The following is a 16301-nucleotide window of genomic DNA, read 5'->3' as shown; positions in this document are numbered from 1 at the left end:
TAATGGAATCGACGATTAATCGATTCTAGTTCCACCTCGGCTTATATATGTTTTTACTGTGAGGGCTAATGTGCGTGTTGTAATTTGATGACTACCAATCACCAATGTAATTATGTAAGCTTAGTTTGTTGCGTGCTTGCAACGTAACGTGTAACGAGCACTGACATAAGCTGATGTAAATGCAGGGGCAGAAGAAGAAGTGAATTATAAGTTGAATTCTCGGGCATCTATCCTAGCTGAACATCAACTGAAAGCTGAATCAAGCAGCTCTAACAGTGTCAGCTCTGATGTACATGCAGGGGCAGAAGAAGAAATGAATCGTAACTTGATTAATGGGGCACCTTCCTTAGATAATACATGTCTAGTGAAACATGAATTAAAAAGCAATGAATCTGTTAGTTGAAACTAGAACGAAGACTACTCGAAACTGATGAGAATAATGCTGTATAGTTAAACAAGGGATTCTGTTACTCTTGCCTTGTGATACTAATTTGTTGCAGCACACACTTTATGATACCAAGTAAATAGGTATTTTTATGTCTTTGAAAATTTTCAGGACTATATGATCATTTTTTCTCTGGTATAATTGAATGAGATAGCATGTTGTACCCTGATTATTGGTATAAATGATAGGAAAAGAAGTGTAGCATTCATATTTAGACAACGATAAACGAAAAGTAAGGGCAGTAAACTCCCAAGTTGAAGAACACTTTGCGGAGGCAAAACCAATAACTTTTGGGTAGAAAATTGTCTTTTGATTTTGAGTGTTTCAAGCACATTTATAGAGAAGCCAATGTGACGGTTCATACTTTAGCTCATTTGCGTCCAATAAATTATGTGCTAGGAGGTTCCACCAACCCAATTGGACTCCCGGAGGATATTAGGTACCATGGTAAACATTTCGGCAATTTTTATTTTCGGGCGAAAAAATTCCAAAATTGAAGACTAATATCCACGATTTTTGAGAAATTTTGGAGGTTTCGAGGCCCGGTTTCGAAAAGTCTTGAAATTATAGGGGATATATCTCATGGTCATATAATGCCGTTTGGAACCATATATGATCATTATATGTTGTCAAAAATGTTCGTGGTATGCTTGAGTTAATGAAATAGGTGCAAGTTGTAAACCGATAAATTGGTCGTTTAAAGGCAAATTGGATGGTTCTACCCACCCAATGGGACTTCCAGACGGTATTAGGGACCATGGTAAACATTTCGGCAATTTTTATTTCTGGGCGAAAAAAAAATGGTCAGAAATTACAAAATTGAAAGCTAATATCCACACTTTTTGAGAAATTTTGGAGGATTCGGGGCCCGGTGTCGAAAAAGTCTTGAAATTCTAGGAAATACATTTCGGGGTCATATAATATGCCGTTTGGAGCCAATTATGATCATTATATATTGTCATAAATGTTCTTGGTTGCCTTGATTTTATGAAATCGGTGCAAGTTTGAAACCGGTAAATTGGTCGTTTAAAGGCAAATTGGATAGTTCAACCCACCCAATTAGACTCCCGGAGGGTATTAGGGACCATGGTAAAAATTTCGGCAATTTTTATTTCCGGGCGAAAAAATGACAAAAAAATTCCAAAATTAAAGGCTATTTATCCACACTTTTTGAGAAATTTTGGTGATTTCGGGGCACGGTGTCGAAAAGCCTTGAGATTTTAGGCAATACATCTCGGGGTCATATATTGACGTTTGGAACCATATATGATCATTATATGTTGTCATAAATGTTCGTAGTAGGCTTGATTTAATGAAATCGGTGCAAGTTATAAATCGGTAAATAGGCCGTTTAAAGACAAATTGGATGGTTCTACCCACCCAAATGAACTCCCGAAAGGTATTAGGGACCATGATAAACATTTCGACAATTATTATTTCCGGGCGAAAAAAGTCTAAAAATTCCAAAAAATAAAGGCTAATAAAGGGTAATAGTAATACTAGGCGATATCTTTAGGGCGTGTTCGGCGTTAGCTTTTGAGTAGCTTTTAGGTAGCTTTTAGTGGTTTGACTTAGTCAAACCACTACTCAACAAAAAATGTGAGTGTTTGGCAAAGTAGTGGTTAGGGTAGCTTTTAGTGGTGGAGGTAGCTTTTGTGAAAAGTTAGAAACATTAGCTTTTGAAATTAGAGGTAGCTTTTCAAGTAGCTGTTGAAAATTTAATATATAGTTTTAAAAATAATATATTGATTTTTATATGTAACATCTAGTCAACCACTACTTTACCGAACACTCATATCTAAATTATTTATCTTCACAGCTAACAGCTTGTTGACAGCTAACAGCTACCTACACAGCTAACAGCTACCTCCACAACTACAGCTACTTTCACAGCTATATTTTGCCGAACACGCCCTTAGTGGGCAATTAACATTTTTTTGTTTTCATTTTTTCAATGTTTAGTTTGGTTACCCCTAATAAATTATGTTGCTCCCTATTTTGTTATCTCTATTATATTAAGTGGCGTAGTAATTAACTTCAAATTTTAAAATTTAAAATTTGATTCACTTTACATTTGTCTCTCTACTCTCTAAGAGTTTTATGTTTTCAAGATTCTTAATAATTTGTTTACATGTTACGTACCTTTTTAAAATTGTACACAATGTTTAAGGATTTCTCCAAAGTTAGGATTACGATAAATTGTAGTCATATACCCGTATATTTCAAATAACATCATCATTAATTCTATTGTTATATTAATCGTGTCATTCTCATCTTCTTTTTACTTAACCTAAATAGGATTATTTGGAAATTAAAAATCAATACTCATAACATATAATATTATCTCTTAGCACTCTCCTCCTTTTAAATTACTTTCAAGTTTTTGGTTAAATCTAATTAAATTAGGAAAAGCATGCTTACAAGATCATGAAAAAGCTAACACTAAAATAAGAAAAGTTTGTCAACCTTTAATATTTGTGGTGCCTTCTTTCTGTCATTTTGGCTGTTAAGAGGCTAGAATAATAGTTGATTTATACCAATTGAGAAAGAATCCCACATCAAAATTCCAAAATCAAGCAGCTGTAACAGTGTCAGCTCTGATGTACATGCAGGGGCAGAAGAAGAAATGACTCATAACTTGATTAATGGGGCACCTTCCTTGGATAATACATGTCTAGTGAAAGACGAATCAAAAAGCAATGAATCTGTAAGTTGAAACTACAATGAAGACTCGAAACTGATGAGAATAATGCGAGTACAAGACATAGCTTACTGCAATGATAGGAAAACAAGTCTAGCATTCATATTTAGACAACGATAAACGAAATGTAAGGGAAGTTAACTCCCAACTGAAGAACAATTTCGTGGAAATTACTTACAATTTACAATTATTATAACGGTTCATGTATTATTGATGGATATTTTGTTGAGTACTTGACTTGGTAGTTGACCTCGTAATTGTATTTTTGTGCTCTTTCACTGCTATTGCCTCTATATAAAGACACATATTGAGTAGATGAACTTACATTATCAAAGTAATTAATACTTTTAAGTTAAACTTCATTTCTAGAAGAATTGATTTAAACAAATATATATATTTCATTATTACTTTCTTTTCGCTATTTTCTGATGAGTATCCCAAATAATCCTCCCGTTGTTGTTGCTACTACTCTGTTCATTGTTGCATTTTTATCTCTTTGCCTTCATTTTACAGGTATCTCTTGCTCTATCTCGACTTCTTTGCTTCAATTCGAATTCATATTAATTATTGTTTAAAGTCGCATAAACACATATTTTACTAATATAGAATACGTGTGTTACTATGTACGTACTAATTTCTAATGACAATTTAATGTAGAGGCACAAATTGGAGTATGTAATGGAATGATCGGAGACAACTTACCTACCAAGAAAGACGTGGTGAACCTGTATAAATCTAATGGCATAGGGGCTATGAGGCTCTATAGTCCCGATTTAGCATCTCTCCAAGTCCTACAAGGCTCGGGCATTAAACTCATGCTAGACGTCCCTAACGAAGATGTTCAGTCCCTTGCATCTGATCAATCAGCGGCAATGCAATGGGTCAACACTAACGTTGTGCCCTTTGCATCGACGGTCAAATACGTTGTTGTAGGGAATGAGATTCATCCCTCCGATATGATAGCCTCATCAGTCTTACCCGCTATGCAAAATGTTCTCATTGCATTAAAATCCAAACAATTAGAAAACAAAATTATGGTTTCTACATCAATTGATACTAGCCTAATCATAAACTCATATCCGCCATCAAATGGTCAATTTAATAACACGGCATACATTACCCCAATAATCAAATTTTTAAAAAGTAATGGATCACCTTTGTTGGTTAACATCTACACTTACTTTGCCTACATTAGTAATGAACAAAGTATTAGTCTTAACTATGCATTATTCACATCCAGTGGGACTGTTGTGACCGATCCAAATAATGGGAAAAAATACCAAAACATGTTTGATGCAATGGTGGACTCAGTGTATGCGGCTCTAGCAAAGGTGGGTGCACCTAACACGGCGATTGTGGTGTCTGAAACTGGATGGCCATCAGCCGGGGGAGATGCTGCCACGGTGAGCAACGCAGGAACATATTATAGGAATTTGATCAATCATGTGAAGCAAGGGACTCCCTTAAAACCAGGGCAGACAATTGAGACTTATTTGTTTGCAATGTTTGATGAGGATAAGAAGCCTGGGCCAAATACTGAGCGCAATTTTGGCCTGTTTACCCCTACTAAGGTTCCTAAATATGGCCAACTTAATTTCAGTTGATAATTTAAGTTTTTGTTTCCTCATCATTTCAACTTCATGTTTTTCAATTATTTGTACTACAATAGATTTTTCAGTTACTTGGAATAAAACGGTTAAGTTTTCTATTTATGTAAGAGTTTTCTATTTATGTTGTCATTCCTAACATATATGTGTTGAACCAATTCAATTTTCGACAACATTTAGACCCTATTAGATAGCATCTTTAATCTTTTAAACCATTAAAATGTTAATGTTCTCGGAGGTTAATAATAAATAATCGAAATTCCAAGAAAATTTTATTTTAATTAGAATAATTTCACGTAGCTATTACTTATTAACCCAATATTCCATAATATTTGAAATGTTTGATTAATCTATGGTTGATTGATTGAGCATCAAACGGGACTTTCTTATAAATTTCCCCAATAATTATGTGTTTACAATAAATGGCCAATACTTGCATATCGATCCTAGCTACAATATAATCCAGGATAAGATTTTAGTTGGTTTATTACTTTATTTCTCTTTATCGATCTTAGTATAGAGTCATTCTATGATTCTAGCATATTTAAACTGTGTAACATCATTAAAAGTCAAATTATAATACTCCCTTTGCTTCATTGTTAGTTTGACAGTCAAATTTGACACACATATCATATATAAAGTTGCAATTCAATTTCTACGTATAATGTATGATAATCGCGTTTACTTTCTCTGTTTTTTTTTCTCTCTCTTTTGCTTTTACTAATTCAAAAAAATCAAAAAATAGAGGATTTATTATAAATTCAATTTCCAAAGCAGTCGTTAGAGTCCGATCCAGGATCACTGTTATACTTTACATTAATTATCTAAAAACATTTTTACATAATACTTATTGTTTTTTAAATTTCATACATTACTACTTACAAAGCCAAAGTTATTACTCCGTATTACATCAATTCATAGTAAAAAAAAAAAAAAAAAAAAAAAAAAAAAAAAAAAAAATCAAAATGTCAATTATTAATTTTGAAAAAGTATTCATATTCAACAATGCAACTTTAAAAAGTATCACAACATATAATCATGTAATTTTAACTAAGTTAAGCAATTATTAATTATATAGATGTAAATTACTATAAATGAAGTAATGGTGGGCATAGCATTTTGGGTAAGGGAAAAACATCCGAGTCCCATTATAATGTATGTCAATATTAGAAACGTCAATTGCATACATAGTACATCACCATATGCCACGTTGCTTCTTGCTGGCCAAAAAGCTAAGTCAGTCAACTCCTCAAAAGTCAAGACATAAGGCCAAGGCAAGCTCTTTGTCGAGTTTGTACTGTCCTGCGGTCATCCTGATCAGTACGTTGATTAGGGTAGGCTAGGCTCCACATCAGTACAATTATTACCTCGTCAACATGCAAGTTGAAATTATTAAAACCAATTTATTATTTTAAAATCGGAGATCGGACCTATATAAAGCTAGCTAGTTTTCCAAACCCTAATTATCTAGCTAGTTGGAGTAAATTAGATTGATGAACATATAACCTTTTAGATTATTGAAATATACTTAATAAACATTGATCATTGTGAGTATTCACCAATACACATTACATCATAAGAAATATAAGTATTTTTTTTTAAACCAGAAGAAATATAAGTATAATGTGCACATAATGTACTTAATATTGTTGTAGAGTTTTTTTTTTTTTTTTTTTTTTTTTTTTTTTTTTTTTTTTTTTTTTTTTTTTTTGAGGGAAAGAGTATTGTTAGTATAGATTCGTAACTGTTTCGGGTGAAAACAATGGGGCCTTGCCGAAGGCCCGTTGTAGTGGTGAAGACTGGGTTCGGTCCAAGGGATGTTGGGCCGAAGGTTTCCTTCACAGCAAACACACGTAAACTAGCCTCGGGGGTGTTGCCGAGGAAGGCCCCTCCGATGCTAAAGTCAGTACAATGTGTAGAGAGAGAAAGCTATGCAAGAAATTTGGATTTAAACCGTAATTAATGAGATAACAACGGTTAGGTGAATGATTGTGGAAGTTGGACGGATAATGGGCGGTTTAATCATGAGGTCGTGTGTTTAACGGTTACTTAGTGGAGTATTTAAGAGAAATTGAAGCGCAGGCTCCCAGAATTCCCATTCTTGGAGATATAATCAGAGGCGCGTCATCCCTCCTCACTTCTTCACCAACACAAACCCAGAACTCTCGAGAGAAAACCCAAGTACCCGCTTCAATTTCTCTTAAATACTCCACTAAGTAACCGTTAAACACACGACCTCATGATTAAACCGCCCATTATCCGTCCAACTTCCACAATCATTCACCTAACCGTTGTTATCTCATTAATTACGGTTTAAATCCAAATTTCTTGGATTAATTAAATCATTTACTTCCCTCCTTTTCTGATTAATCAGACCCGACCCGTCATCCTTCCAAATCGGGTCTGGGGGGCAAGTTGTTTGGGTCCAATTTAGTCCAATTGGGCCTAGTCATTAAATGATCCAATTAAAAGCCCAAGGTCAAGGTTCAACTCTCCAATCGTGCTAAAGTCAAGGTCAGTCCACCAGACATGTCAATTGGGCCCCGGCCCACATTCTCCATATGTGCTAAGGTATAAAAGCCTTCAATTCATTCATTTGTACACAAGACACAAAGCCTCAAGCAATTAATTCTCTTGCATAGCTTTCTCTCTCTACACATTGTACTGACTTTAGCATCGGAGGGGCCTTCCTCGGCAACACCCCCGAGGCTAGTTTACGTGTGTTTGCTGTGCAGGAAACCTTCGGCCCAACATCCCTTGGACCGAACCCAGTCTTCACCACTACAACGGGCCTTCGGCAAGGCCCCATTGTTTTCACCCGAAACAGTAACTATGTTTACTTTTCTTTATTTTATAATGTTAGACCCTCTGTATTTGTTTTCTCAAAGTTTCTTTTGTTAACATACTAAAATATCTAACAATTTTCTATCACATTCGTACAATTTCATTCGATAAAATTAAAAATATGTCTATCAATTAACTCATCACAAAACAAAATACAATACATATGACCACTATAGAATTTTCAATACCACTCGTGACATTCTTATTGATAGGGACATCATGTCCCTACTTTTTTTTTTCTATTATTGATAGGAATGTCCCTACTCCTTTTTTTTTTTTTTCTATTATATACCACTCACGTCTCACGCACTGCTTTATTAGCTATTTCGTCAATTATCATCCAGGCCAATTACTTGATAAATTTGACAGGGCTTCATTTTCATGCATTATTGTACATACAACATTGACATCTTGGACATCAACAACAGTAAATTGTGTAATTTTTTTGAAATTAATCAAATTTAAATTTAGGAATAAGTACTACTTGTATCTCCTACATACTACAGTTTCTTCTATATAAAGAGACATAAATAAGGCGTTACAAATATCAAAAACTAATACTTGAATTCAATTTAATTTGGTTTTACAATTAACTCCATCAATTTCTTTTGTTGAAAAATGTCTATGGTCACCCATAGAAAACCTCCCATGGCGGTCGCTACCTCGCCGTTGTTCATCGGAGCATTTGTATTGCTTATTAGCCTATACTCCATAGGTATCTTCCCCTCTATATTTATAGTATTATAGTCAATAGTTTTTTTAGAGTTTAATTACTTGAAAATAAGGAGCTAGTGATTTTTGAACTAGGTAGTTCAATTCCATAGGCTTGTACTAATGATCGTTTTTAATAAAAATGTAGAGGCACAAGTCGGAGTATGCTATGGAAGACAAGGAAATAACCTACCATGCGCACAAGATGTAGTAAACCTCTACGAAAAATATGGTATTGGGGCAATGAGGCTATATGAACCTGATCAGCCCACACTCGAAGCCCTACAAGACACCGACATCAAGCTCATGTTGGGTGTCCATAATCAAGACATTCCATGTATAGCATCCGATCAATCTACTGCCGACGATTGGGTGCAGACCAACGTCATCCCTTATGCTACAAATATCAAATACATTGCTGTAGGAAACGAAATCCACCCGTCTTTTCCAGAGGCCTCATCAGTCGAACCAGCTATGCAAAACATTCTGAACGCATTGAATTCAAACGATTTAGGAAGCCAAATAAAAATTTCCACAGCCATTGACACAACCTTAATCGATAACTCGTATCCACCATCCCATGCCAAATTTACTAACTTAACGTACATTACACCTATAATAAACTTTTTAACAACTAACGAATCACCTTTGTTGGTAAACATTCAACCCTATACTGCATATGTGAATGATAAAAATATTCAACTCGACTATGCATTATTTACCGCGCATAAACCAGTAAATGTTGATAATGGGAAGCAATATTATAATTTATACGACGCGATATATGATGCAGTGTACAAGGCTGTACAAAAAGTCGTTACACCACATGAAAAGGGTAACAACTCAATTTTTGATGGCATTAAGGCAAATAAAAAGCGGCCATCAAATAAAAAGCGGCCATTGCCACCGGTGACCTCCGAAAGTGGGTGGCCGTCATCAGGTGGATTGTTGAAAACTAATGATGGGAAAAAGATTGGACAACGCGATCAGATGGAGACTACGGGGCCAAAGAAAGGGTTCCCATCGGATAGAGAAAATGTTGCCACACCGGAAAATGCAAAGACGTACTACAACAATTTGATCAATCATATAAAGCAGGGCAAGGGGACTCCTTTGAATCCAGGGCAAAAAATTGAGACATACTTATTTGCAATGTTTGATGAAAATCAAAAATCTGGGGTTGGATCCGAGCAACATTACGGGCTCTTTAATCCTGTTAATGAACAGCCTAAGTATGACAACCTCAGCCTATAATTTGGTTACTAAATTAATGTAAAAGGCAATTGTATATGTAGTGTTGTTATGAAATAGTCAATAATTTGATTTTAAATTCGAAGATTTGGATTGTACTATGAATGCAAAACCTTTGCCTCCATCTAGTCCATAAATTTTCGAGAATCATAACTACACATTATCGTCTTTAATTAGTTTCTAATTATTTGGATTAACTGCAATAGCGCTACCTTTTCTGTATCATCCATATTTATTGTTCTTGTCTTTCATCAATCCCAATTAGGCAATCACACGACTAATTTTGTTACGGAATAATTATCTCAGTTATCCTTAAACATTGTACATATAGCTTAATGTTTCAATTACTCAGACGGATCGGATAGAATGTTATAATCTGTACTCCACACTCCATATATTAATACAATAATGAAAAATTTGTTGATTTATTTACAAAAATACCCTCATGAAAAACAAATTTCGTTTCTACCATGAGAAACAGGGAATTTCCCTTAGTCAAAATAATTGAATAGGTCGAGTTGTAGTCTCGTAGACCATCATATCATACATTTTCGTCAATTATCTAGCCTCTTGCTTGATAATTTTGTCACAACTTCATTTTCATGCATTATTGTAAGTTTCTTTGGGACCTATAGCTTTAGGCCTTTGGCATATATATAACATTGACAAAATTTAACAGTAATTAAAAGTAAAAGTTAAGTATAATAATTAATAAATCAAAGAAACTCCAACCTACTGCTTTTGCTCTATATAAGAAAACAGAAAATTTGCCAATTACTATCGCAGGTTAATACTACTTTGTAAATTACTACCGCAAATTAAAAAAGTTGTGAATTACTACCGCAAAAAATTTTAAGATGTTGCGATTACTACCAAACTCCCATTAAACCCAACTATGACGTCATTATATCACTTTAACCATTATGACCAGAATTATGACCAAAATTTAAATAACTAGTTGTAGCTTAATGACAAGCAATGGAAACAAAAATGCATTAGGACAATGCAAGGACTAGATTAGTAAGGCTTAATCAACCACTATGTTCATCATTTTCTACCCACATGTGATTGTACATAGTGTAACCACAGTTTTTGAGTGGAGGAATCCTCTAAATAATAAAAGAAAAGTAATAAGACAAGTATTTTTGTTTAAGTAGTAAAATGTTACCTCCGTTTTTTTAGTTGACACGTATTCTTTTTAGGAAGTTTTTTTTAGTTGACACGTTTTCTTTTGGGGTAAGTTTTTTACCTTGCATTTACAAGCTACCCCACTTGCTTTATTATTCTCTCTCACTCTCCCTCCTCTCCTTAATATATGTGCCTAAATCAAACGCGTCAACTAAATAAAAACGGAGGAATAAGTATTATTTATGTATTCTTGTTTCACAAGGGCGGGCCAAGCGGCTTTCAAGTTGCTCTCTATTTTGATTTGGAGCATCATATCGTACATTTTCGTCAATTAGCTAGCCTCTTGGTCGATAATTTTGTCGCAACTTCATTTTCATGCATTATTGTAAGTTTCTTTGGGACCTATATCTTTGGCATATCTATAACATTGACAAAATTCGACAGTAAAAGCAGAAGTTTTTTGGAATAGTGGATAAATAATAATTCAGATTTCATATAATAATTAATAAATCAAAGAATAAGAACTCCATCCTACTGCTTTTGCTCTATATAAGAAAACATACATAAGTAAGGACTTACAAATATCTAATCAAGAATTAGTTATTAGTACTAATTATTTTCCTTCTTACAAAAAGACTACATCTTTTTCTTTTCTTTTTTTTTTTTAATCATCTTAAGGCCATCGATATATAGTTCATGGTCATGGCTGTTGCTACCTCAATGTTCATTATTATTGTTCCATTTTTATTGCTTGGCCTACCCTCCACAGGTATCGATCTCTATATCCATTGTTTTTCCTTCGATAATCCATTATCTTAGCTTATCTTAGCTTATTAATTAGACTTCTTTTCGAATAATAAAGAATTGAAATTTATTGGATAGGGTCAATATTATTTTTAAATGTATGTTTGGGTTAAGTTGAGCATACTACAACAAGTTAACTTTATCAATACGAGAGACATACATAATAATTTGTAATACTATATGTTACAAGTTTTTACTAACAATAATGATGGTTTAATATATGTAGAGGCACAAATTGGAGTATGTTATGGAACGAAAGGAGACAACCTACCAAGCGCAGAAGATGTAGTAAGCCTCTATGAAAACAACGGCATAAGCGCAATGAGACTATATGAGCCTAATGAGCCGATACTCGAAGCCCTACAAGGTACGGACATCAAACTCATGTTGGGTGTCCCTAATGAAGACATTCAATGTATAGCGACCGATCAACCAACAGCCGACGATTGGGTCCAAACCTACGTCGTCCCCTACACTACTACAATCAAATACATTGCAGTCGGTAATGAAATCCATCCATCTGATCCGGAAGCCTCATGTGTAGAACCAGCTATGCAAAATATACTAAGCGCGTTAAATTCAAACGACTTGGGAGGCCAAATTAAAGTTTCCACGGCAATTGATATGAGCTTAATCGAAAACTCGTATCCACCATCTGATGCCAAATTTATAAACTTAACATATATTACACCGATATTAGACTGTCTAACAAATAATGAAACGCCTTTGTTGGTAAATATTCAAACCTACATTGCCTATATAAACAATCCGAATAATATTACACTTGACTACGCGTTATTTAAGTCACAAGGGGCTATGGTTAATAATGATACAGGGAAGCAATACAATAATTTATACGACGCAATGTATGATGCAGTGTACGTAGCTATAGAGAAAGTCGTTACACCACGTCAAAAGGGCAACAATTCAATATTTGATGGCATTAAGGTAAATAAGAAGAAACCGTTGCCACCGGCGGATTCAGAAAGTGGGTGGCCATCTTCTGACGGTAACGGTGGCTTTGCTGCCATGTTGCAAACTAAAGGTGGGGGAAAGAACGGACAACCCGGTAAGATGCAGCCGAGGGGGCCTAAGCAAGGGTTGCCGCCGCCACCCTCGAAGGGAGGAAATGTAGCCACACCGGAAAATGCAAAGACTTTCTACACGAATTTGATCAAACATATTAAGGAGGGCAAAGGAACACCTTTGAATCCAGGGCTAAAAATTGAGACATACTTATTTGCAATGTTTGATGAAGATCAGAAACCCGGGAATGAAACCGAGCGTCATTATGGTCTTTTTAATCCTGATGATGAACAACCTAAGTATGGCCAACTCGACTTTTAATTTGTTTAAATTTACAAACTTATGTATTATATTGTTATTCACTTTATCAAATATTATGATATATAATAATAAGTTGTGTATTGACAAGCATAAATTTCTAAGTTTTATGATAACTCTATAAAATAATCCATAGCGTAGCTGTTGCTCGATCTTGAACAATTATTTGTGCAATTATTAAGGATGCTCGTCCATGAACAAATTATTGTACTTAATCGTACCAAGTGGCCAATTCAATCTCCATAGCCCACAGTTTTACATTTTATAAAGAGGGTGTTAACTGTTAAATATAAATAATAAAATAAATAAATAGTGAATATGTTCAATAATGTGATCTGAATATAATGGTACATATATAAATTCCCTCAATAATAAGGTAACTCAAATCAACCAAGTTGGGCAGCTAAACGAACTAGTAGTACAACTTGGACTTGTTCAAGGTGTACGTGTCATGTTTTCTTAACATGATAACGTATCATTTCCGTTTCAGTCACTTAATGATTTAGTGTTAAATTAGTTACTAAAATATACATACTCTTAAATCTCGATCACAAAGATAATTTCTCGATCACAAAGATAATTTTTTTAAAATAAGTTGTGAGAAAACACCTTAAATTATTAAGATCGATTACAGAGTATAGTGCAATCAAAGATATAATTCTTAAACAGGATAAGGCATGGCACATATACAATAAAATAAGTGACATTATTTCTATAATAAGAAAAATGAAGTTTACTAAAAGAAATTATAATTGATAGTAAAAAAAATAATAATAAATAAATAAATACATACTACCTTCATTATTTTATTGCAACTTTGATGCAATATCTTAAGTTATATTTTAGTAAGAATTATACAAAGTTGTTATATTAAATAAGTATATTTAAGACGAATCTAACAGCATCCCGCATGATTGTATTTTTTTTCATCATATAAGTTACAAAAGACGATATATAGTGTAAAGAATTCAACATTGCGTGCGATTGAAAATAAACAGAGAAATTATTAACGTTTATAACTAAGCAAATTTCGTAGATTAATGAACCTTACAATAACTACATACTCCCTCTGTCCCTAATTGTTTGCTCCATTTTCCTTTTTAAGGTGTCCCCAAACTATTTTTGGCATGTTTTCCCACTTGCACTCTCTCTATCTCTCTCCTCATTGATATGTGTGTCAACCCATGTGCACCATTTTTTGCCCAAAGTCTTAATAAAGTGGATTTATGGTTTGGGGCAAACAATTGGGGACATAGAGAGTAGTAAACACTTTTTGCAGTTTGGTCTGCATGTAGTCAAAGTCTTTGTGGTCTTTTCTTTTCTTTTTTTTTTTTTTTTTTTTTTTTTTTTTTTTTTTTTTTTTTTTGACTTACAAAGTCTTTGTGGTCTTGTTTGTCTATATAAGGAGCATATAATGGAAGGACTTAAAATGTATGTACCAAAATAGTAAACTACAAATCTTATCAGTTTTGCTTGTTTGCAAGTGTGATATCCTTCACTTAACTTTTTTTTTCTTCAATGGCTAACCTTGGCAACCCTTCCATAGCTATTTCAACCGCCACCACTTGTTTGTTCATGGTAGCAACCCTATTGTTTAGCCAACACCTTACAGGTATATTTAATTGCGGCATTTTAACTTCAATACGTACTATTCATGTTTTATACTCTTTAACCATCTTTTATGTGAGATATTTTAGGTATATCTATCTTTAAAATCTCAACTTCTTTTACATTGACTTAATTAATTAATTGTAAGAATGCTGAATGGATCTTATTTCTTAGGGTCCACGTTATTAACTTACATCATTATAGTTTAAGCTTACATAATTGATGTCATGCCTATGTTTTATTAATATATACTTCGTACTTTATAAAATAAATTGTCACAATAATGTTCATTTAGCCTTTATTTATTTTGTGATTGATATTATTAAGAAGAAAAACTTATAAAAAAAAAAAAAAATTAATGTCGACATTGGCTTATACAGAGGCACAAATTGGAGTAGCCTATGGAAGGGACGGAGACAACTTACCATCACCACAAGATGTAGTAAACCTCTTCAAATCCAACGGCATCGGCGCGATGAGGCTATACTATCCCGACCCTGCCACGCTTAACGCGTTACAAGGATCAGGCATCCGACTCACCCTAGGCGTCCCTAACGACGACATTCAGTTGGTAGGTTCTAATCCCTCAGCCGCGAAACAATGGGTGCAAACCAACGTTGTTCCCTTTGCATCATCGATTAAATACATTTTGGTAGGAAACGAAATTCCCCCGAATGATCAGAAAGCCTCATCAGTCTTACCAGCTATGCAGAATGTTTTAAATGCCCTAAATGCGAACAATTTAGGTGGCCAAATTAAGGTTTCCACGTCCATTGGTACAGATCTAGTCGTAAACGCCTACCCACCATCTAGTGGTCAATTTGGTAACACTAACTACATTATACCTATAGTGAACTTCTTAAAAAGCAATGGTTCACCTTTGATGGTTAACATTTACCCTTATTTTGCTTACGTAAATAATCCACAACAAATTTCACTTGACTATGCATTATTTACCGCACCCGGGACAGTTGTTACGGACCCTAAAAATGGGAAAAATTACCAAAATTTATTTGATGCCTTAGCGGATGCTACGTATGCGGCTCTTGATAGGGTTGGTGCACCTGAAGTTTCATTGGTCACATCCGAAAGCGGGTGGTCGTCACGCGGTGGGTTAGCAGCATCAACCGCGAATGCGAAGACGTACTACACCAATTTGATGATGCATGTAAAGAAAGGGACTCCGTTGAAACCAGGGAGGCCCATTGAGATTTTCTTGTTTTCCATGTTTGATGAAGATAAGAAACCAGGGGCTGAAACTGAACGTAATTTTGGGCTTTTTAGTCCTAATCAGCAGCCCAAGTATGGCCCATTGAACTTTAATTGATAATACTCTCTATAACTTATGGGCTGGACAGCCCTTGTTGTGTATGTTAGATTTGGCCCAAGTGTGGTTGTGGGCCTGCTATTGACTAAGTCAATGGTAAGCCTAATTTCTTGTTTATCACTTCACTTTGTAAGTTTGTAATGCTATTTCTTTTTCGTGTTGCTATTAAAATTTCACAAGTACTTTTTTTTTTTTTAATGTTTGTCAATGTAAACCTCTGAATATCAATATTATCATACGAGTATTGTGTTTTTGTAAAAATTAAAAATAAGTTTATTATTTGTAGGTACAAATTAAAGCAAATCTAATAAGATTTACATATATAATTATATTTTTTCCTAACGTATTAATCACTGAATCAATGGTGAAAGAGAAATTTACAATGCTTTCTCCATTATTATTATTTACTTGTATTTTGTAATGTAAGATATTAAAGTGTGCCTATTGCCTTGTCGTGCAACCAATGTTAATAATTTAGAGAGCTAAACATTGAGTAACTCTTAAATATTTGTAAATAAATGACTTTGAACA

General features: G+C 34.2%; 4 protein-coding genes across 4 annotated transcripts; all 4 read left to right on the top strand.

Moving 5' to 3' along the window:
• The first annotated feature begins 3477 nt into the window (after positions 1 to 3477).
• On the top strand, positions 3478 to 4858 carry LOC145628472 (glucan endo-1,3-beta-glucosidase-like). Its single transcript, XM_081680769.1, has 2 exons — positions 3478 to 3659; positions 3804 to 4858. The coding sequence occupies exons 1-2, from the start codon at positions 3575 to 3577 to the stop codon at positions 4748 to 4750; spliced, it is 1032 nt and encodes a 343-aa protein (XP_081536895.1). The 5' UTR covers positions 3478 to 3574; the 3' UTR covers positions 4751 to 4858.
• A 3270-nt stretch (positions 4859 to 8128) lies between these two features.
• LOC145626285 (glucan endo-1,3-beta-glucosidase-like) lies at positions 8129 to 9664 on the top strand. Its single transcript, XM_081678714.1, has 2 exons — positions 8129 to 8312; positions 8457 to 9664. The coding sequence occupies exons 1-2, from the start codon at positions 8216 to 8218 to the stop codon at positions 9560 to 9562; spliced, it is 1203 nt and encodes a 400-aa protein (XP_081534840.1). The 5' UTR covers positions 8129 to 8215; the 3' UTR covers positions 9563 to 9664.
• A 1432-nt stretch (positions 9665 to 11096) lies between these two features.
• Positions 11097 to 12932, top strand: LOC145626284 (glucan endo-1,3-beta-glucosidase-like). The gene is made up of 2 exons (XM_081678713.1): positions 11097 to 11456; positions 11718 to 12932. Exons 1-2 carry the CDS (start codon positions 11384 to 11386, stop codon positions 12836 to 12838), a joined length of 1194 nt encoding a protein of 397 aa, XP_081534839.1. The 5' UTR covers positions 11097 to 11383; the 3' UTR covers positions 12839 to 12932.
• A 1327-nt stretch (positions 12933 to 14259) lies between these two features.
• Positions 14260 to 16011, top strand: LOC145626283 (glucan endo-1,3-beta-glucosidase-like). Its single transcript, XM_081678712.1, has 2 exons — positions 14260 to 14447; positions 14824 to 16011. Exons 1-2 carry the CDS (start codon positions 14354 to 14356, stop codon positions 15768 to 15770), a joined length of 1041 nt encoding a protein of 346 aa, XP_081534838.1. The 5' UTR covers positions 14260 to 14353; the 3' UTR covers positions 15771 to 16011.
• The last annotated feature ends 290 nt before the right edge of the window (positions 16012 to 16301 follow it).

The sequence above is a fragment of the Chenopodium album genome, chromosome 4 (assembly GCF_948465745.1).
Source record: "Chenopodium album chromosome 4, dcCheAlbu1.1, whole genome shotgun sequence".
Taxonomy (NCBI): Eukaryota; Viridiplantae; Streptophyta; class Magnoliopsida; order Caryophyllales; family Amaranthaceae; genus Chenopodium; species Chenopodium album.
Note: the sequence above shows the minus strand (reverse complement) of the source record. Positions and strands in the feature narration are given on the sequence as shown.